The 22,495-nt window shown below is 44.3% G+C and overlaps 1 protein-coding gene across 1 annotated transcript; it reads right to left on the reverse strand.

Annotated features, from left to right (window-relative positions):
- Positions 1–212: 212 nt before the first annotated feature.
- On the reverse strand, positions 213–21,744 carry LOC127584755 (stromal cell-derived factor 1-like). The gene is made up of 4 exons (XM_052041686.1): positions 21,615–21,744; positions 13,279–13,396; positions 4,419–4,496; positions 213–3,107 (listed from the first exon to the last, which is right to left on the reverse strand). Exons 1-4 carry the CDS (start codon positions 21,679–21,681, stop codon positions 3,092–3,094), a joined length of 279 nt encoding a protein of 92 aa, XP_051897646.1. The 5' UTR covers positions 21,682–21,744; the 3' UTR covers positions 213–3,091.
- Positions 21,745–22,495: the final 751 nt, after the last annotated feature.

Here is a 22,495-nt window from a genome sequence, read left to right on the forward strand (position 1 = left end):
TTTAGAAAAACTAATATCAAACCAAACCAGAGAAATTCTAAACATCTATTTATAAATGGATCCAATACCAGGTTATAAAAGAAAGAAGGTGCGTGTAATTTTATACCCAACCATTTTATAGACAATGGATTATGACTGTAGTCCAAACGCTGTCTATTTAGCAAGTGGTCCAACAGCAATATCCAGTCACCGACATAATGAACAGGCTAAAATTAAATTCAACATGCTTTTATTTTGGATAACAATTGCAAAAAAATACATATAATAATTTTCCCCATTCAATAACATTTGTGAATCAGTTACATTTCTTTTCACATTTTATGAAGTTTTACCAGTGGAGATTAGTAGATAAACCTCTGTGAGGAATCTTAACTTTACTTTGGAGCTTTCCCTTGCAACAGTTGCAGATTGGAAGCAGGAAATCACACAGAGGCCGCAAACAAAGCAAACTGAGCTCCTGGGAGTAGGCACAAAGACTCTGTAAATTTAGAAAGAATTTTGAGGAACCTTACAAAATGGCATTGTATTGTGTTACAATGAGCAATCCTGCCCCAGGAATGCTGTCAGACAGAAAGGCTTCAGAATTTGCAATTACTGGTTATTACCGTATTTGTGAAATATTTGGAAAACAATGCAGAATATTCAAGGACAAAATCAATAGCTGATACAGATCATTAGGCAAGAGAGAGAAATCGGCTCCATTGTGTGGGTCTTGTGTTTTATTATAAGTGACTTATAGAATACACTCCTTCCCTTGGGCCCCCTATATTCATTTCCAGAAGTAATTCAGTTTTTTATTTAGACCACCCTGTAAGAAAATACACTAAATAAATGTACCCAACACCCCAGAATGTTTAATAAAATTCAGTTTATATTAATAATATTCATAGCCTATATGCTGTTGTCAGTAATTTTCCATTATATGATTTGAGTGAACAGTTTTAAGTGTGTCCTAAGTTGCTTAGATGTTTCTCCTTGCATGATGTTTGCCAACTAAACACTTAACTTTAGTCTTATTTCTTCAAAAATGTTTGGCAAGTGTTTTCTTCAATTTGTAATCTGTATAAACATGATATTCGAGCTCTGAGAGGCAGCAAGAGCAGTGTGTGTCCAATGAACTAAATTGAAATGCAGTCACAAGACAATGAGCACAGCAGGAATCTTCAAATCTAACAAGGTAACCGACTGATTATTCCACTGCAGGTCAGGGTTTTCAGGAGAACACCCAGATCTGGGATCTTTGTTGTGTGTTTCGGGAGGCTGATGGGGCCCAGAGATAACAGCTCATCATTGTTCAACACAAGATGCATTCCAGCTTTATGAACTTACTGTCCTACACGGATGAACCCATCGTCTTCTGACTCAGAGATGGGGCAGCTGGTGACTGAGCTGAACAAACACTGAGACCTATCATTGTGCAACAAGCATCTTTGAAGAGAAAATGTTCAGCAAAGGGAAAGGAGCATGAATTATTTTGAATGCTGCAGCCCATGTGGAAAGTGTATTTTCCTCAACATTTTTCAGGGAAAGTTTATGTGTTGTGAGAAGCAGACCAAAACACCAACAGATTATCTCTTATGGCCATTTTTGATGTATTAATGTTTTTTAGACCGGCTGGTGACTGCTATTATGTTTATTTTTCCTGCTGAGTCTCTTTGGCCAGTCCACAGGGACCAATGCATCATTTCCCTCTTGGCGCCAACACCTCACCATGGAATGATACATTCGACTTTCCATTTAAGGTGAAAGGTTAGTTGTAGTGTTCAGGCCCATTTGTAGCTCCTCAGAGAATGAAGCAGCTCATGCCTGCATGCAGCAAGATCTGGATAAGATTCTGACTTAATGTGATAAGTGGCAAAGCAATATCATCACTACAGAAGTGTTTGGGCAATGATCATCTCCAGCACCATCCGAACACCAACCCTTGATATCACCATCGCCAAGCCCCTAATATCAATATCCTGGTGTCACCATTAACGAGAATATCAACTGAACTGGTCATGTAAATACCAAGGCTGTAAGAGTAGGTCAAAGGCTGAGTATCGCGCTGCATGTGACTCATATCTTAAAACCCCAAATCCTTTCCACCATCTACAAGACACAAGTTGGGGGTATGATGGAACACGCTCCACTTGCTGGGATGAGTACAGCTCCAAAAACTCACAAGAAGCTCAACATCATCCAGGACAAAGCAACACACATGACTGGCACCCAGTCACCACCATAAACACTTACTCCCTCCACCACCGACATATAATGGCTGCAGGTTGTACCATCTACAAAGTGCACCACAGTGATTTCCCTAGTCTGGTCTGACTACACCTTCCCAGCCTGCAACCTCTATCACCAAAAAGGTCCAGGGCACCAGGCATAGCCTGTATGTTCCTCCTCAAACCTCACAAAATCGTCCTGCCATTTTGAAGACAGCAGCAATTTCTTTGATATTAATGCAAACACAGCTCTCCGCAAATACCAAACAGTATTCTTGCCCCTTAAGTCCCTTGCTAATTTATTTTCACATGTGATTAACATTTAAATATGACCATTCTCCTTATGGGACTGGCTGGCAGATAGGCAAGTCCCCAGAGGAAAGACCATTGTCACCATCGCCTGCATTCTGATTGTTGACGGAGATCACTCAATAACCTCAGCCTGGAGGTCAGGGGTGGAAGGCTCCTCCCTTTGGGTCAGGCAATTGAGATGTTTAATTGGAATAGTTAGGGAGCTGCACGTTATTGGGCAAAGGAAGTAGTTGCAATGTCACATCAGCAGATCAGAAATGCCATGCAAACCACAACCCCGAGGCACTGCCTCTGCATTCCATGCTCATGCTCATTGTTGTACTGTATACCTTCATTAAATGTTCAGACTTAAAGTTAGTGTGAGGAAGATGAAAGCCTTAAAAAGATGGCCACTACACTGAATCTGAAAGCATTTGTCGGCATGTGCTGTTATAAACATTCAGCTGGTAAATGATATCACTGAGTTTTCAATAGCTGGTTACTGAGTGATGTACTTGTGTCAGATCCCAGTCTTCATGGAATATAAATGCATTTCTTTGGCACACAGGATCCGCACTTCATTCTAGCCTTTATATTATCGATTTCCTGCAATTTAATGAAGGTTCTTATTAAAAATTGGGTCAGGTTTATATTCGTTTAATCAGTACACCAGCTCAAGCTTTATTAAGTGTAACTTTCTGACAAAAATAAACCAATACCAATACACTGGCACCCCCCAAGCGTGAGTAATGTACCTGTGCCCAGCTCTGCAGAGCACACTGAGCCATGGCAGCCATCCTCCAGTGGTGGGACTGGGGTGGGCAGTCCAGCAGGACCTCCAGCTGCTTCAGCGGGGAGCTGCCAGTGCTGGGACATCCCAGGACATCCAGCATAGTGTGGCTGCTGTTGTCTGGGACACACCCTGCCATTGGTGTTCTAGGTCAGGCACCAGGGCTGAAACTAGTTTGCAGCATGTAGATCCCCATCTGTTGCCATAACAACAGTGAGCACAAAAGGACAAGAAAACACTGAAGGAAGTGACAGAAAATATGTCCAATTCATTTTAAAATCATTTCAAATGTGACATGGGGCAGACATCAATCACTTTGATTGGCCAGATCGACCTGTTTGTGGGAATATGGGTTAAAGCCCACACCAGTGGCTTCCTACAGACTAATATCTAAAGTGTCTCTTTGGAATAAAGCAGTGTTAATGTTCCTCAGAGTTTCCAGTCCAAGCAGCTTCAATCAGAGCCACTAATTGTTCATGAGCTCCCAGTTCTCCTGGGATCCCAGGTCACAAGCTCTGCTCCCCGTGTTCCACAACGCCTCCCCCTGGAGACAACACCTTCGCAAAGCAGAGACCTGTCAATCAACGGCTTTGACAGATGCATGCTGTCCATCTTTAAACTAGAAATCTCGATCCAGAATCATTTACACACTGTATGCATGGTGCACAAGGGACCTGATATTCACACATACCAGTAATGGTGTGAACTTGAAGGTGGGTCTTGAACTGAATTGGGATAATTGCCACTACCAAAATTCATTACCAGATTTATCTTTAATGCTCCTTAGAAAAACAAAGGGGAGATCCTTCCCTGATGAATAGGACTGTGCCACAAACAGGCAAAGTTTAATTTGTTTGCCTGTTTTATTATTTCTCTAAGTTTCCCCAGAAGAAACAAAAATACCCAAAATGATTCTCCTCTGATGCCTTTGGATGACTCAGGGCTGCTGTACAAATGGTATGACAGGAAGTCCTCGTTACAGGAAACTAATGAAGTGTGCTTTGTACACACAAATTTAAAAAAAAAATTTCATTTGAAAATGTAACAGCTTTCAGTAGGTGTACTTAATCTCAGTGCCTCATCTGTCAATAATTTAAAGACAGCCACAGAATTTTTCTTTTTCTTACAGATATCTTTTTCTGAAGCGAAGCCATCTTGTTTTCGGGTGAATGCAGACCTGGTCACCGTTGTTCTTCAGAGTAGCTCTGTCAAGCGAAAGATCAAGGTGCATGAGTGAGCTGGAGTATTTTCTTTGCATTGTAAATTTAACATAAAACAGTACAGCACAGGAAAGAGGCCCTTCGCCCCACAATGAATTTAACATCGAAGAAGGCAAAAGTCTAGGTCATTAGTAGTCTGTATCGGGAAGGGAGTGGTGGAAGTAGAGTCATTGACAGCATTTAAGACGTGTCTAGATAAACACTTGAATCGTCTAGCCATTGAAGGCTATGGGCCAAGTGCTGGAAGATGGGATTAATATGGATTGTTGCCAACTTGCTGCCATGAAATGGTGGGCTGAATGGCCTGTTTCCATGCTGTATGACACAATGAGATCCCAGCACGTGTGAGGAGGAAGTCTGCCTTCTGCCCCGGCAGTTTGACCAACAATCCTGTGGGAAGGCCCCAGGGAGTAAAGCTCAGAGAGGGACTGGTGGAGATCTGGGGAAACTCCCCGATTCTCTCAGTCAGCTCTCAGAGATTTCCCAGTTTAATGAGCGAGTCAATGGAATTCGAACATCTCAGCTTGCAATGAAATGCCAGACTTCATTTGTAAAATCTGTCTGCATGGAGGGCATTGCACTCAAATTTTAGTATTTTGTTTCTCTGTCAAAATTACTGAGAATTTTCCTTTACAGCACAGAAATGGAAAAATGTATGGTGAACTAAACTGCAAAGACTATACAGGAACAATGGCTTGAGGGGAATAAAACATCATGGAAATTCTTCCTTCCAGGGAAATATGCAAAGATATAGATCTGCATAGGGTGTTTGCCAGTTTCCTATCCATCCAATTTTTCAGCCCCCTCGTCTTCTGAACAACCAGCTGCAGAAACCACACGGTGGATGCACAGTGAAACTTTAAAGCACGTTCCCTCTTCTGCTGGGAGCTGTGAAGGCCGCTGTTCCCAGACTGCACCTGAAGCAGTGAGATTGTTGTTGGGCAGGTCTCCCCTGAGTAGGAGGTGGGTGATAATTGTGGGCACCATGAGACATTCAGCCAGTGCAGGTGGGTTCCTGGGCTGCACCCCCAATAAAGGGCCTTACTTGGGAGGTGAAGATGTGAGGATCATCAATGATAGTTTTGGGGTTTACTTCAAAGGTAGACTCTGCTCAGTAAGCAGAGCGCTTTCATTATCACCAGAGCCAAGCTGAGCGGCACGGTAGCGTAGCGGTTAGCACGACGCTATTACAGCGTCAGTGATCGGGGTTCAATTCCCGTCACTGTCTGTAAGGAGTTTGTACGTTCTCCCTGTGTCTGCGCGGGTTTCCTTTGGGTGCTCCAGTTTCCTCCCACATTCCAAAGACGTACGGGTAGGTTAATTTGGGTTTAAAATGGGCAGCACGGACTCGTTGGGCTGGAAGGACCTGTTACCGCGCTGTAAATAAAATTAAACGATAGAAGACCCATGCTGTTTCTAAATTGCAGTGAAAGTGTCAATTGACCAGTGGACAGCAAGCAATGTCATTACTGTACACTTAGTGGCCCCAGCGTGTAAATATATCACATGCAAGGAAGACCTCGGTAATTAACCAACGTACTCCTTGCACTCCGAGAGGAACTGTTAGCTTCTGGCAATCAACGTTCATTTCCAAAATTCCTGTGCATGCAATGAAATATTGCAAAATGTGATAAACTTTCTAGATCTATAACCTACTTGGTAAATTAGTTCTGAGAGTCACTTTTACTACTGGGATTAATATCTTTCTTAACATTGCAGACACTTAGAGCTGTGTAAGGGAATTAAATGAATTATAAACAAATACCTGGTATTCCCTAAATGATCATAAATAGAAGAGAGGAGACTTCCCAGTTTAACATTCTTCCAGGGCACTGAATAAGCAGGAACATTCACACCACTGTCACCAATACAAATAAACAGTCTGCTCAGACCTTTCACTGAACAAGCTGCTGTCGGTGCCAACCAACTGGGAGGTAGGATGGTCTAAGCATTTCCAGATGTGGTGCTCATCGTGAACACTGATGCACTCAAGGGATTGAAGGATAAAAGCAGTATATTTAAAATAAAACCAAAGATGTGGAATTGGTGCAGTTATAGATCAGGCAACATTTCTATTGATGTTAACCTGACAATAATTGAACAGCAGCCACTGCTGGGCCAGACACTCCGGTGTCCGAACAACACATGTCATCATCAGTCAGACATTCAGGCTGGTAGGTGTTGGCACCAAGTGGAAACCTTAGGAATTTTGGATCTCCGCAGGTTGTGGGCCAACTGATCTGTCCCTGCACAAAGAAATGGCATTGCACACTTCACCATTCACACTCTGGGGTTTCACGGGTTGTTTTATTTGTGCATTAATTGCCCAGTAAACAGCACGGAAAGTGAAGCTGAACAATTAACTGATCAATTACCCTTGTAAGGACCTGATTAATGATAGCTTACAAACACACAAAGAAAGAATTCAATGGTCTCAAACCTTCAGACACTGAATTGTGGAAAATTTCAGTGTAAATGACATCTCATCTCAGTTTCCCTCTCTCTGTGTGAATTCTTCCCTTCCCTCTTTGTCTCCCTAGAGCTGACCTTCACCCAGCCTAACGCACCCTCCGCGCCCCATCCTCTCCCTGTTTATTTCTCAGTGGCTGAGGGAGAGGATAGTTGTGGTGTTCAAACATGCTCTCCTGCCTTGCCCTCTCTGCTCACTGCCATTACCAACGATGGGCCAAATGTCCCAGGATGTAATAAAGGGCTGGTCCTTGCCAAGTACAATCTCGGAGAGACACCACTTTCCAGCAGCACCACCCACTTGTCAGCTCCTTCCTGGTCAGCACCCAGATGTATACATGCACCACTACGCACCAAAGATAAAATAGAAGCAGGAGTGGACCGTTCAGCCTCTCTTATCTGCTCCACTATTCAATAAGTTCATGGCTGAACTTCTCCCTTGGCACCAACATCCATCAATCTCTATCTTGAATATAATCAGTGCCTGAGCCTCCACAGCCCCCCGGGGCAGACAGTTCCAAAGATTCACCTTGTCTGGATCCCTCATCTCAGTCCCAAATGCCCCATATTCTAGGACTGTGACACCTGGTCCTAGCCTCTGCAGTAAGGGGGAACATCCTCGGTGCGTCCACGTTGTTGAAACCTGTAAGAGTTTTCAATGGGATCGGGGTAGCACATTGACAAAGTACTTATCTCACCACTCCAGAGACCCCGGTTGGATCTTGACCTCAGGAGCTGTCTGTGTGGAGCTTGTACCTTCTCCGCAGGTTGCTCTGGTTTCCTCCCACATCCCAAGGATCAGCTGGTAGGTTAATTGGCTGCTGTAAATTGCCACTAGTGTAGGTTAATGGCAAAAAGAAACAAAGGGGTTGTGGAGCCATGTGAGAGAGTACATTGCAGGGCTACAGGGAGGTAGGAGAGGGCAATGGAACTGATGGGATTATTGTCCTGTAATCCAGTATGGACCCAATGAGTGGAATGGTCTCCTTCACATTGTAGCAAGAAATGTCACCTCTCACTCTTCTAAACCCTGAAGAATACAGTTCCAGGATCTTCTCATGGGCAAAGCCACCAGCCCTGGAACCAGTCCTTAGGGAAAGGGACCAAAACTGTACACAAAACTCCAGGTGTGGTCTCACTGAGGCCCGATGTAACACGACATCTTTATTCCTGTGTTCAAATCTCTCATAAAAAAGGCCAATATGCCACTTGCCTTTGTAATCACTTGCTGAGCCTGAACGTTGGCTTTCAGTGACTTCTGTACAAGGACACCCAGATATGTTTGAACATAAATAGTACCTGATCTCCCACTACTTTTCTCCTCAGTTTTTTGCACCAAAATGGCCAGCGTTATATTTTTCCACATTATATTCGATCTGCCATGACCTTGCCCATTCATTTAGCTTGTCTATATCCCCTTGAAGTCTCTTTACATCCTGTTGATGGAGAATCTCTGGAATTCTCTACCCTGTAGGGTTAGGAAGGCTAGATCATTAAGTTATTTAAAGAGGTAAGGATCTGAGAACTGAGGGCCTTGGTGAACTGGTACAGAAGAGGAGATAAGGCCAGGCCATGATCATATGGAATGGAGGGGCAGGTTTGAGGGACAGAGTGGCCTACTCCTGCTCCTGTTTTCTAATATTCTTATGTTCTGCTTCCTAATCACAACCCTCCTAGCTTTGTCTTATCAGAAAATTTGGGGCATTGGTAGAATTCTGAAAGGAAGGGTTCTGCATTCTGAATGATTTAAATGGCTTCTGGAATTCACAAACGATGAACTTTCAGTGTGATTTGGATTTATGTTCTTTGATGAAATGCCCTCTGACCATTTGCCCAAGATCCACCAGAGCACCCTGGGGAGAACGTGCAAACTCCACACAGACAGGGCTGGAGGTCAGCGTCCTGAGAAGGGGGCCATGTGAATACAGGTTGGAGTTGTGTGGTTCCCCAGTGGAGTGCTGGTGTCCTCTGGTTAAACGCCAACAATAATCCAAACACAGCTCATGGTCTAGTCAATCTGCCTTTAAGTCTCCAGACTTCGATGAATGGCCTGTGTACTTGGATCCTGGATTATTCACTTTATCACAACTATCAGTGACTGCAGACTGATTCACTCTCCATCCCTTACCCAAAGTCACGGCTGCCTGTTGTATCCACATCGACTGGCACCACTCTCACCAAACAAGCCAACATTCAGAAGCCCTTTGCCCTCTCAAGATGAGGTAGAAGGTCTCCCAGTGCTACCTGAAAACAGTTCTGGCCAGTCCCAGGATAAAATGCAGACCTATCCATCAACCAAAATCACAGTGAGAGATTTGGAGTGGGACCTTTGAAAAGAGGTGAGTTGTTGTGCCTGTACTTGTGAGTTTCACCTTGCAAGAGTCTAAATGAGGTACATTTGCAAATTGTTACCAGTCAATGGGCTTATTAACAGCAACAAAAAAAGGGAAGGCAGGTATAAGTGGAGCGGCCATTTTGGGAGTGTCCATTGTTTGAGTGGGCCAGTGTTAGAGTGGGGAGCTGAGGCTTTGGCTCAAGAGGCTTCAGTGAGAAGAGGCGAAGGTAAGTCTCTGGTAAGTTCCTTACTTTCTTTGCTTCGGTAGCCAGGAGGGAGCTTAAGAATGGACTTTGGAGAGCTAGAAGGGGGCATGAGAAGTCCTTGGTGAGTAAGATCAAGGAAAACCCCAAGGCGTTCTACACGTGTGAAGAATAGGAGGATGACTAGAGTGAGGGTTGGACCAATCAGGGATAAAAGAGGAAACGTGCCTGGAGTCGGAAGAGGTAGGGGAGGTCCTTAATGAATACTTTGCTTCAGTATTCACCAGAGAGAGAGACCTTGACATTGGTGAGGATGGTGTACGACAGGCTGATGTGCTGGGGCATGTTGACGTGAGGAAAGAGGATGTGCTGGAACTTTTGAAAAACATTCGGATAGATAAGTCACCGGGACCGGACAGGATATATCCAATGTTTTACGGGAAGCGAAGGAAGAGATTGCTGCGCCTTTGGTGATGATCTTTGCATCCTCTCTGGCCACAGGGGTAGTGCCAGATGATTGGAGGGTGGCAAATGTTGTTCCTTTCTTCAAGAAAGGGAGCAGGGATAACCCTGGGAATTACAGGCCAATGAGTCTTACTTCAGTGGTGGGCAAATTACTGGAGAAGATTCTTAGAGACAGGATTTCTGGCCTTTTGGAGAAGCATAGGCTGATTAGGGACAGTCAGCATAACTTTGTGAGGGGCAGGTCGTGCCTCACAATCCTGATTGAAATCTTTGAAGATGTGACAAAGTACATTGATGAAGGTAGAGCAGTGGATGTGGTGTACATTCATTTTAGTAAGGCGTTTGATAAGGTTCCTCATAGAAGGCTCATTCAGAAAGTCAGGAGGCATGGGATCCAGGGAAACTTGGCTGTGTGGATTCAGAATCGGCTCGCCCATAGAAGACAGAGGGTGGTGGTAGATGGAGCGTATTCTGCCTGGAGGTCGGTGACCAGTGGTGTTCCACAGGGATCTGTTCTGGGAGCCCTGCTCTTTGTGATTTTTATAAATGTCTTGGATGAAGATGTGGAAGGGTGGGTTAGTAAGTTTGCTGATGGTGGTGTTGTGGATAGTGTAGAAGGTTGCTGTAGATTACAACAGGATATTGATAAAATGCAGATCTGGGCTGAGAAGTGGCACATGGAGTTCAACCAGGAAAAGTGAAGTGATACACTTTGGGAGGTCGAATTTGAAGGCAGAATACAAGGTTAATGGCAGGATTCTTAGCAATGTGGAAGAACAGAGGGATCTTGGGGTTCACGTCGATAGATCCCTCAAGGTTGCCACGCAGATCGATAGGGTTGTTAAGAAGTCTTATGGTGTGTTGGCCTTCATTAGTTGGGGCATTGAGCTCAAGAGCCACAAGGTAGTGTTGCAGCTCTATAGCACTCTGGTTAGACCACATTTGGAGTATTGTGTTCAGTTCTGGTTGCCTCATTATAGGAAGGATGTGGAAGCTTCAGAGAGGGTGCAGAGGAGATTTACCAGGATGTTGTCTGGATTGGAGAGCATGTCTTATGAGAATAGGTTGAGCGAGCTGGGGCTTTTCTCTTTGGAAAGAAGGAGGATGAGAGGTGACTTGATAGAGGTGTACAAGATGATAAGAGGCATAGATCAAGTGGACAGTCTGAGACTTTTTCCCAGTGCAACAATGGCTAACACGAGGGGGCATAATTTTAAGGTGATTGGAGGAAGGTATGGGGGGATGTCAGAGGTAAGTTTTTTACACAGAGTGGTGGGTGCGTGGAAGGCACTGCCGGCAGAGGTTGTGGGGGCAGATACATTAGGGACATTTAAGAGACTCTTAGATAGGTACATGGATGATAGAGAAGTGGAGGGCTGTGTGGGAGGGAAAGGTTAGATAGATCTTAGAGCAGGATAAGATGTCAGCACAACATCGTGGGCCAAAGAGCCTGTGCTGTGCTGTAATGTTCTATGTTCTATGAGAGATTGCTTTATCATTCATGCACACAATCTGGGAGCTTGCTGTGCAGAAAGTAGCTGTCATGTTCCTTCCATGTAACAGCACCAACATAGAAGGTAGAACAGAACAGCCACCATGTCTGTGCCGATCACGATGTCAGATTAAACTAAATCCCTTCCATCTGCACATGATCCATATCCTCCATTCCCTGCATGTTCATGTGTCTGTCTAAATGCCTTTTAAACCCCTCTATTGTATCTGCTTCCACCACCACCCCTGGCAGCCTGTTCCAGACACCCACTACTCTGTGTAAAAACTTGCCTCACACATCTCCTTTAAACTTTCCCCCTCTCACCTTAAATGTATGACAGCTAGCATTTGACTTTTCTGCCCTGGAGAAAAGATTCTGACTGTCTACCCTATCTCTGCCTCTCAGAATTTTATAAACTTCTACATTTCTCTGGTTAGGAACTGCCTTGGGACACCAGAATGGTGGAAATGCAGCTGACAGGAACGTCTCTCTGTTGCCTGCTGTGGACTCTTGGGCTGTTGAGTTTGGAATTTGGCACGGTGCTGGTTCCACACGTCAGCTTCCAGATACTCAGCAATTTATTGTCCTCTCATCCCCACAGACCCAGCTAACAAGCTGCCTTGTATGTACTCAGTCCTCTCAGCCCGAGTTGCTTTGTATCTTTTCCAAGCATTTAGAGCTGGAAAATGATGCTCTTGAAACAATTAACACTGGATATTATTCTCCCTCCCTCATGGGATGCTGGTAGCGGTGGATTTCATTCCTCTTCATCTCTAATTCCGATGGAGTGCCAGTTTGAGGAAGCCAAGTCTCTCAGCTGTCCACCAGGCCCCACTGCACTAATGTCTCTAGGATCCCTGTCAGCACTGTTCCCTTCCCCTCAGATTCCAGGGTCCCAATCCTCCTCTGGGCTCATCCACGTCAGCTCTGGTCTGTAACTACATGGCCCCACTTCTCAGGACCCCGACCTCCAACACTGTCTGTGTGGAGTTTGCACTTTCTCCCTGTGACTATTGGTTTCACACTGGGTGTTCCAGTTTCCTCCCACATCCCAAAGACTTGGACACCCGTCATTGCTCCTCCTTCATAGAAACTACTTTCCATCTGGCTATTGTTCTGGTGTCATTTGGCAGCCTGCATTTTTGGAGAACCTTTCTCTGTGGACGTGCCGTCACAGAAGGAGATCTCAGGCAGAGGTCTAAAGCTTGGTCAAAGTGAGAGCTTTCACGAGGCTTCTCGCAGCAGGAAGTGGTAGAAGCAGAGTTTGCTTCAGGAGGAAGCAGAAGGCACCTCTGCTGATAGTGAGGCTTGACCTTCCTGTGGGATTCAAGGCCAGCTTTGGAGATAACAGATGGAGATAAGTTTGGAGGAGTTTACAGAGGGGGGGTGCTGAGTCCCAGGAGCAAATTGAGGATGGCTTGTGAGCCAGTGATGGCCGGTGAGCCCAGCCTGAGCAAGAGATCCCACCTCATCACCCACCTGTGGCCACCCCCTCACTCTGCTTCACAACACCGAGGAACAAAAGGAATCCTGTCGACCGCCATGGAGTCAGGGCTGCCAAGAGTTTCACAGCTGAAGGAAAGATGTTGGATTGGGCACCCAGGGCAGATGCCACACACAGTTCAATAGCCTCTCCCCACTCACCAGTGAGGCATTTTATAAACCCGGCAGGGAGTTTACAACCTTCTGTAGTGCAGGCATCATGAACAAATTTAGCAGGGATATTGGCTCACAAAATTTTGTTCTAAGTTAGCAGCAATAAATGTACATAAAAGAGTAAGATGTTAGATCATTAGAACTTACATGATTTGCAGGGGGCAGTTTGGAATCGGAAGAACCATCAACTTTTGAATGCTGTTTGGGCCAAGACGCAATGTACCTCCTCTGCACTTACACCGGTTTATTATTGACGATGGCTTTTCTGAGGAGACAAAAGAGGGAAGAAAAAGAGAGAGAGAGAGAGATGGATGGAGAAGGAGAAGGAAGGAGAGAAAGAGGGAAAGAGAGGGAGAAAGAAAAAATACAAGCACTGTCACAACTTTACAACTGCAATCACAACTCTCCCACAAAGTGCAAGGTGGAAACCGTTCCCTTTCGTGACCTCATGGGGACATCTAGTTCTGATGGATGAAGAGGGCAGACAGAGAGAGGCTGCTTCCTCTCTCTGGAACCAGGACCACAGTCTCAGCCTGAGGAATTGCCATTTCGGACTGAAACAGAGGAGTTTACTCACCGAGGGTTCTGGAATTCTCTCTCTGAGATGATGTGGGTGCGTGGTCACCCAATCCTGGGGAATATTTGGGGATCTGAGATCCTTGGACTCCAGGGGATCAGGTCTGAGGATTGGACAGTGGTGGAGTGAGGCAGAGGACCAGCTGTGGTCTTGTTGAATGACAGACTAGGCTTGAGGGGCTGAATGGCCAACTCTTCCTATTCCTGTGCTCTTAAATCCTTCTAATAGAAAACGGGAACTCCTGGCAGAGATCCGATCCTAAGCGTGTCCATCAATACCAGATGTTTACTCTATCAAGCAGAATTCTGACTGTGAGTGATTCTGTCAGAACACACCAAAACTCTCCACACCTTCAGAACATCTGGTCAGCTAGAACATGGAACCAGACATCCTTCATTCAATAAATGTGGAGGAAATGGTTCAAGTGAACCACAAAAGGATGATTCTGTATAATGTGTCTAGTGATTAAATATAACAAGTGTGATGCAACACCTTGTTAATTGTTACAAAAGTTTTCAAGGAAATTAATTCTCATTCTATAAGTGAGACAATCAGAATCAGGTTTATTGTCACTGACCTATGTTGTGAAATGTGTTGTTTTGCGGCAGCAGTACAATACAAGACATAAAATTACAATAAATTACAAAATAAATAAATAGTGCAAAAAAACAGAATAAGGAACAATGAGGTAGTGTTCATGGGTTCATGGACTGTTCAGAAATCTGACGGCGGAGGGGAAGAAGCTGTTTCTGAATCATTGAGTGTGGGTCTTCAGGCTCCTCCCTGATGATAGTAATGTGAAGAGGGCATGTCCTGGATGGTGAGAGTCCTTAATGATGGATGCCGCCTTCTTGAGGCATCACCTCTTGAAGATGTCCTCAGTGGTGGGGAGGGTTGTGCCCGTGATGGAGTTGGCTGAGTCTACAACCCTCTGTAGCCTCTTTCGATCCTGCGCATTGGAGCCTCTGTGCCAGGCAGTCATGCAACCAGTCAGAATGCTCTCCACTGTACATCTGTAGAAATTTGCAAGAGTCTTTGGTGACATACCAAATCTCCTCAAACTCCTAATGAAGTAGAGCTACTGACATGTCTTCTTCGTGATTGCATCAATGTGTTGGGCCCAGGATAGATCTTCTGAGATGTTGACGCCCAGGAACTTGAAGCTGCTCACCCTTTCCACTGCTGACCCCTCAATGAGGACTGGAGTGTGTTCTCCTGACTTCCCCTTCCTGAAGCCCACAATCAGTTCCTTGGTCTTGCTGACGTTGAGAGCAAGGTTGCTGTTGTGACACCACTCAACCAGCTTGTAATTCCTGTACGCCTCCTTGTCACCATCTGAGATTCTATCAACAATATTGATGAATTTATGGATGGGGTTTCAGCTGTGCTTAGCCACACAGTCATGAGTGTAGAGAGAGTAGAGCAGAGGGGTAAGCATGCATCTTCGAAGTGCGCCTGTGTTGATTTTTGCATTGGACAATGGGAGTTACTTCTTGAGAACCTCGATATTAACTCCTCAACATGTATATTTTAAGAAGAAATATCATCTGACTGCAGGAGGGGTTTGCTTTAACCAGTCCCTAGCTCACACCAGGCGTGGAGATTCAGTCAACAATGGAAGGAGGAAGACTCATTCTCATCCTCAAAACTCCCAAAGCACTTTGCAGCCAGTGGATTCCTGTTGAAGTGCAGGCAAAGTGTGACAATATTCCACAAACAGTAAACAATATAGATGGCCAGTTAACCTTTAATGCTAGTGACAGAGGAACGAACATTGATCAGTACTTAATCTGAATGAATTAAGCTTGAACGCCCATCCAGGAGATCAGGGACCAGACTAGTCCTGGGTAACGGATGTGCAGGAAGAGAAAAGCTTGGATCAGGGTCCTTGTTCCTTGTGGAAAACCCTCTCACTCAGTACTCACCAAGTGCCAGCGCGTAGGTCGGGGGGTGAAGGAGCCTCAGCTGAGAATCAGTATCAATCCTGTCCTCCATCTTAGAGGCTGATCTATCGGTTTGGAGACTTGCAGGCACAGTGCTAATCAACATGTTATCTTTGAGATTTTGTCTGTTCAGCTTCAAAACTAAACGGGTGGTATTTGTGATTTGCCTCTCATCTAAGCTGTCAATTTGAAAAACTTTCAGTAATTCATCAATCCCTCTGACAGGAGCTGAAACCCTGGAAAAGCTGGGGATTGACTCCCCTCAGACAGAGCCTGGTGTTCCTAATATGCGATGTAACTGCATGGGACGAGGTGCTGTAAATATTGGTCTCCTCAACACCGAATTTAAGCACACTTTGCTAAACGTAGTTGGATTTAATGTAATGCATCAGAATGCTGGGAACCACTGGTCGTTATCAATCAGGACCCAAGATTAAAATACCCTGAGGATCACATTGCAGGTCAGTTTTTTAGTTGATCGTGTTAAGGGTGCTCTGGCAATCTGGACAAGAGCCCAGAGAGTAAAATCAAGTCCTGATTTATCAATGTCACTTCGTGGAGGCCCAGCTTAAAACAGCAAACTCTCCTTTTTAATGGGATGTGAAAGATTGCAGAACAATGTAAATGCAGTGCAGTAGAACTGTTAACTCTTTAGGCATGAGGGCCTTTGCTGTGTGAGCCCCTTCTCCCAATCATTAACCCACAATCAGCAGCATGGGGTGGCCACTTACACAGGTATTGTACTGTCGCAGAGGACTCCTGCATGCTTCACTGCTCTTTGATGTACAGATGATCAATTCTCTCAAGCCAGATTTAAAAGGAATTAATATGGAACCCTTGTATAGCTTATATGTCAAAATATTGGCAGAAAAAGTGGTAAAATTATAACTTTCTTTATGTTCTCCCCAAACCACCCACGGGTTTGGCGAGTTTGCAGGACATCTGGAGAGGAAGCTCGATTTGCAAAGCTCCAAAGATGATTTCACACAATTTTCTAAGGTTGACAATTACAAAGACATAATCAAATAAATGTTACGAGCCCATGTGGGTGAACCCATAAAATTATTTGAATAAGAGAGTGTTTTATTCCATCTCATATAGTGTACACTTTAGGGCACCCTATTATTGGAAAGATGTTATTAAACTAGAAATAGTACAGAAAAGATTTACCAGGATGTTGCCTGGACTTGGGGGCCTGAGTTACAAGGAGAGGTTGTGTAGACTAGGATTTTATTCCCTGGAACGTAGGAGATTGAGGGTTGACCTGACAGGGGTGTATAAGAATCACCAGGGGCACAGACAGGGTGAAAGCACATCGTCTTTTTCCCAGGGAGGGGGAGCTAAAAACAAGACGGCATAGGTTTAAGATCAGAAGTGAGAGGTTTAAAAGGGACATCAGGGGCAGCTTCTTCATGCAAAGGGTGGTGCATATTTGAAATGAGCTGCCAGAAATAGTGGTTGAGGCGGGCACATTAGCAACATTTAAAAGCCATCAAGATAAGTACGTGGATAGGAGAGGTTTAGAGGGCTATGGGCCAAACGTGGGCTGATGGGACTAGCTTGCTGGGTGACACAAGCGGTATGGACAAGTTGAGCCAAAGTGCCTGTTTCCGTGCTGTTTGGCTCTATGACTCGTGGTGGGATGTAACTTAACATTACAGAAGGTGCAGCTAGACTGCAAATGACAGCACTGTTGCTGTTGCTACTGTTGCCAGTTAAGCTCAGTATAAGATGCTGGCATTCTACATGACCCTTAAGAATCCAAGTTCAGCCTTGTGCTGTCATTATCTGATCTTTCTCATACATGCCTTTCAGGACTGTAATCCAGCTTGAGCAGTTTGATTGATTACTTCCTTCTGTGATCAAGTCTGCTGAATTCATGATGGCAGCACAACCCCACACCCTGGCATCAGTTAAATTATTTGGCACAGATTGAACCAAGACCCTGAGGGCTCATTACACATCGAGCAGTGTAGGCACTACCTGAATCAGACCTGTGACTGTCAATCTGTTCATCTTCAAAACCCACAGTGTGATTGCAGCTTTCAAGACTGGACCCCATCCAGTGGGGAAGCAAACAGATGTAGGAATATTATCGAGACCAGATGTATGGAAGCATTAGTCTGGTTCCAAAACGTCCACACCCTCCTGTCCATTTCTAAGACATGAATCCACCAACAGACTGTATAGCAGTGTTGACCTCTCGAGACAAGCTCCGGGGCCATGCGAGGTGGTTTGGTGGTGTTTCAGAAATGACAACTGCTGCAAACAAAGTCAAAGTCGAGTTTATTGTCATATGCACAGTACATGTGTGCACAGGTGCAATGAAAAACTTACTTGCAGCAGCATCACAGGCACAGAGCATCAGATAAGCAGCATTCACAAGGAAAACACAAATTAAACATAAATTATACACAATTCTTACAAGAAAGAATACAATTAGAACAAAAAAGGTCCATTTTAGTGCAAAGTGATCAAAGTGGTCATAGTGTTGCTAAACTGCAGTGATTAGGGTTTTGCCAGTTGGTTCAAGAACCGAATGGTTGAAGGGAAGTAGCTGTTCCTGAACCTGGTGGTGTGGGACTTCAGGCTTCTGTACCTCCTGCCCAATGGGAGCTGTGAGAAGATGGCACGGCCCGGATGGTGGGGATCTTTGATGATGGATGTTGCCTTCTTGAGGCAGCACCTCCTGTAGATACTACTGATGGTGGGGAGGGATGTGCCCGTGATGTACTGGGCAGAGTCCACTACTCTCTGAAGCTTCTTACATTCCTGCACATTCGCATTGCCATACCAGACCGTGATGCAACCGGTCAGGATACTTTCAGCAGTACATCTGTGGAAGTTTGTTAGTGTTTCAGTGACAAGCCGAACCCCCTTCATCTCCTAAGAAAGCAAAGATGCTGGCGTGCTTTCCTTGTGATTGCATCTACGTGCTGGGATAGAAAGTCATCCATTTCTGTTTATTTATCCACAGGATGTGGCATTTCTGGTATGGCCAGGACCTTTTGCTCACGCCTAACCGCCCTGAGCCATGTTAGAGGATAGTTAACAGTCAAACACATCCCGTGGCTCTGACATCACTTAAATGCCAGGTTTCTGTCCATGAAGGACATTGGTGAAATAGGTGAGTTTAAATGGAAATCCACAAGTCTCATGGTGAATGCATGCACTTTACTTTCCAGCCACTGTGCTGGGATATACAATTACCTCCCCAGATCAATAGTCTGTGCTCCAGAATGCTGGTCTGACAACGTAACCACTGTCCATCCATAGCCCTAATGATTATCACTTCTATTTCCTTCGGGGGGTTTAAGGAATACTCTCCATGTCTGCTGTCAAAGTGCGGTTCTTTGCCACCTCGGCAACAGCCGTTCCATAACAAAGTTAGATTTCAACTCCTTGTTTGTACAGCCTGTCTCTGATCTTCCCAGATCACCAGGCTGTGAAATGATTATGCAAAAGCAAAAGTAGAACCACTGATCAAGCAACATCTGTGGAAAGAGGCACAGAGCTAACATTTCAGGTCCGAGGTCCTTCTGTCGGTGATAAGCCTGAAACGTCCCTCTTTCTCCCTCTGCAGATGCTGAGACTTTGCAGCATTCACTAATTGCACTTTTTACACATCCGCAGTTTTTTAGTTTTGGCCACTGGTCTCGTCTTGATGATGTTATAAAGTCCTTAAGCTGCTGTGGAACTGCTGTTGTGTGTTGAGTAAAAACACTTCCGTCACTATCCGCAGCCCTGACAGTACTGCAAATCCCACCGGTTACCATCACCAGGGATCACACCCAAGGCGTGGACAGGAACTTTCTCCTGGGTCTTCGAAACTGGGAACTCTCCTAAGCTGACCTGAGACCCGTCAATATTGTAATATTCTGCAGGATGGAATCCATGTTTTAAAGGAAACCCCTCTTCCCTCTCACCTTATCCTCATCCCTCTTACCCTTGGGTTAAAAACTCAGTCATTGTCTTCACACATCACAGCTCCAAACCTGGTGAGTTTTCAATGTTCACCTTGAGGAGAATCAGGGAAATCTCCCTGACCAATTGCACTTGTCTTCACAGGCACTGTGCAGAGAGTTAGTCTGGTCTATTCTGGCCGTCAGGGGAAGCTAAGGTGGTGGACGGAGCAGACAGGTATATATCTTTACATGAAGAGGCTTAGACTCAGAATCCCCTTCCCAGTGACCTGGGCAGCAGGAAATTCCTGCATTGAAAGAGAAGCACAATGCAGGGTTCAGGTCAGAATTTGTCAGCAGGCGGACAGAACAATGTTCAGAACACACAGCAGACAGTCCGACATTCAACTAAGTTCAGCACCAGTTTGAAAATCTGGGTGACCAGTTACACTCCATGATCACATCTGTTCTCTAATGATTGTAAACTCTCAGAACTGCATTTCCCGAGAACAGCCAACACACCCAGTGACTGTGATGCATCTCACACCAGGGGCTAATCTCTCAGTAGCTGCCTACAACTCCCCAGATTCAGATTTAAACTGTTTCTAAAATTTATGGGACTATTGCTTCACACATCATGAATTTATACATAGCAAGGTAGTGCAACATGATATAATGTAGATCTCTCTTGGCTCAATTCATTTATCATATACAATCTGTAAGTGGCAAATGTGAATATCTCCTGGAGCAATAATTCTCTGTCCACCTGTAAGTGATAATATTCTGAGTCTGTGCATCAAGGAGCCTTTCTCAATGTCATCATACATTTAAAATTTAGACAGAACAACCAGAGAGGTCTTCTGAAATTACTCTTTACTCTTAAACCCTGTTGAAATTCTGCCTAACCTGTTTAAAGCAATTCGAAAATAACTAATTTGCCATAAACTAACAAATTGTTCACAAATCTGCTTTGCAGATAAAATTCATTCCACAAAACTCTCCTGCTCAGGAAGATTTGTCTGTCAATGGTTTCATTTGGTTCTTCCCCCTACACCTTATTTTACTTAGGAAATGTTAGAGAACTGATGTACAATTCATGACTATAGATCAAACAAGCTTTGGATTTTCAGTTATGTACTTTATGGAAATCCTGATATCAGATGTTAACCAAAGCAGAGCAGAATGTCTAAAAAATAGTTGAAAGGAGTGAAACTTCTGTAAGGACAGTGAATAAGTAAACAGGCAATCTCAAAACGGCAGGGAGTCCCAAGGTAGTGGAGGTAGCCCCCACCCAAACGACATGCTTCATTGTCACTTGAATAAGTTATGCACACCCCTGACAGTACTGTCGCTGATTAAACAGCCTCTGTGCCTCTGGGGTCGTCACTACAGTCTGACAATATCATCTAATTGTGCTTCAGCGACCGGCTGTTGTGAAGGTTATTCATCTGGAGAGATATCTCCACGTTAGAAACCACACATCTCACCCACTCATTGCTAGTAAGACATTGAGAGCACCACAATTTCTCAGGCACTTCCACTCAATGTTAGCTGAGTTATAAAGAGAGGGAATCGTTAAAGTATGGCTTTAAAAACTTGGAAATGTAACAGGACTTAAAATGCCTTAGTACCAAAGCAGTACAATATGTTATTTAAGAACTTTACTGGGAGTTTATTTTGGAACATTAGAGGTTCTTTAAAATGTCAGGCATTAATCTTGGACGTTCCTACATCTGTCGCACATTCTAGTGGCTCGTTCTCTTGCTAAGAACATTGAATGCAGGCTAAAAGGAGAGAAGTACTGTGGAATTATCAGTTGTTTTGAAAAATGTCTTCATTGATTAGTTAAAACCAGATTGGAATCTGTATGAAAACAAGAAAATGTTTTGACAGAGGACAATTTTACAGTTAATAGTTCTCTCTCTGCCTTTGCTTTGATATTATTAAAGCACATTTTTTGATTTACACTCTGGATAGTTCTGAAAAGGTGTACAAATAGCTGCAAGTGTGATTCACACTGAAAGGTTCATGTTAAAAATGTACTGAGTAATAGTTACTTACCACGGGTCATTCCAATGCACGTTATCCCAACCAGAAGGGCTATCATCACACAACAATTCACATTCATGTTGGGTGGTTTGAGAGCCTTGTGCAGCACAGCCACCAGAGTTTGAATGATCCCAGATTCAAATTATTTCCAGCTAGTTGTATCTCTGCATTTGGAAGGAATCCACCCCCATTCCAGCTTTTTATTGGATGAAGGGAATACCCAAGATGGTAGTTTATCAAAAACTGGCAAGGTGATTACATTTTGACTTCTTTCCCAATGATTGGAATAGTTTCAGCTCCCCACACTAAAAGTAAATACACATGAGACAGGCCAGGGTAAGGTGACCAGCTGGTATCTTTAATGCTGCCTGTCCAGAGCAGAGCCATTGCAGAGTAAACATTTGAAATTCAGCCTTCCAGTCAAGTTGGCTTCTAACCTGCATCTGGGTGAGCTCTATAAACGTTTGTGTCCTTACATGATGAGGATGGATTGTCCATGGGTTGGGTTTGCTCACCAGCTGGTAGAATTAGTGTAGAGGACACATCCCAAAACGGGCCGTATTATCTTGCAGCTCTCAAGTACATGGAATGAGGGCACTCTACAAAAGCATGAAATGAACTTTCTCTGCCAGTGCTTTAAAGACTTTTAAAAAGACTAATTTCATGAATGCCCTTTCAATCTATTCACAGAGGAGCAAATGTTTAGGAGTCTGAGTGCAGCAAAGTGACAGATACTGATAACAGGACACAAGTTGTAATCTCCAAATGTCTGCGCTAATGAAGATTAACTGATTGACTCCATTTTATTATTACAACTGCTCATTCCGGTTATTAATCATAACTTTATTTGTTTCTTTGTTTTAGAGTTTTTTTTAACTTTGTCCTTCCACTGG

The sequence above is a fragment of the Pristis pectinata genome, chromosome 30 (genome assembly GCF_009764475.1).
Source record: "Pristis pectinata isolate sPriPec2 chromosome 30, sPriPec2.1.pri, whole genome shotgun sequence".
NCBI lineage: Eukaryota > Metazoa > Chordata > Chondrichthyes > Rhinopristiformes > Pristidae > Pristis > Pristis pectinata.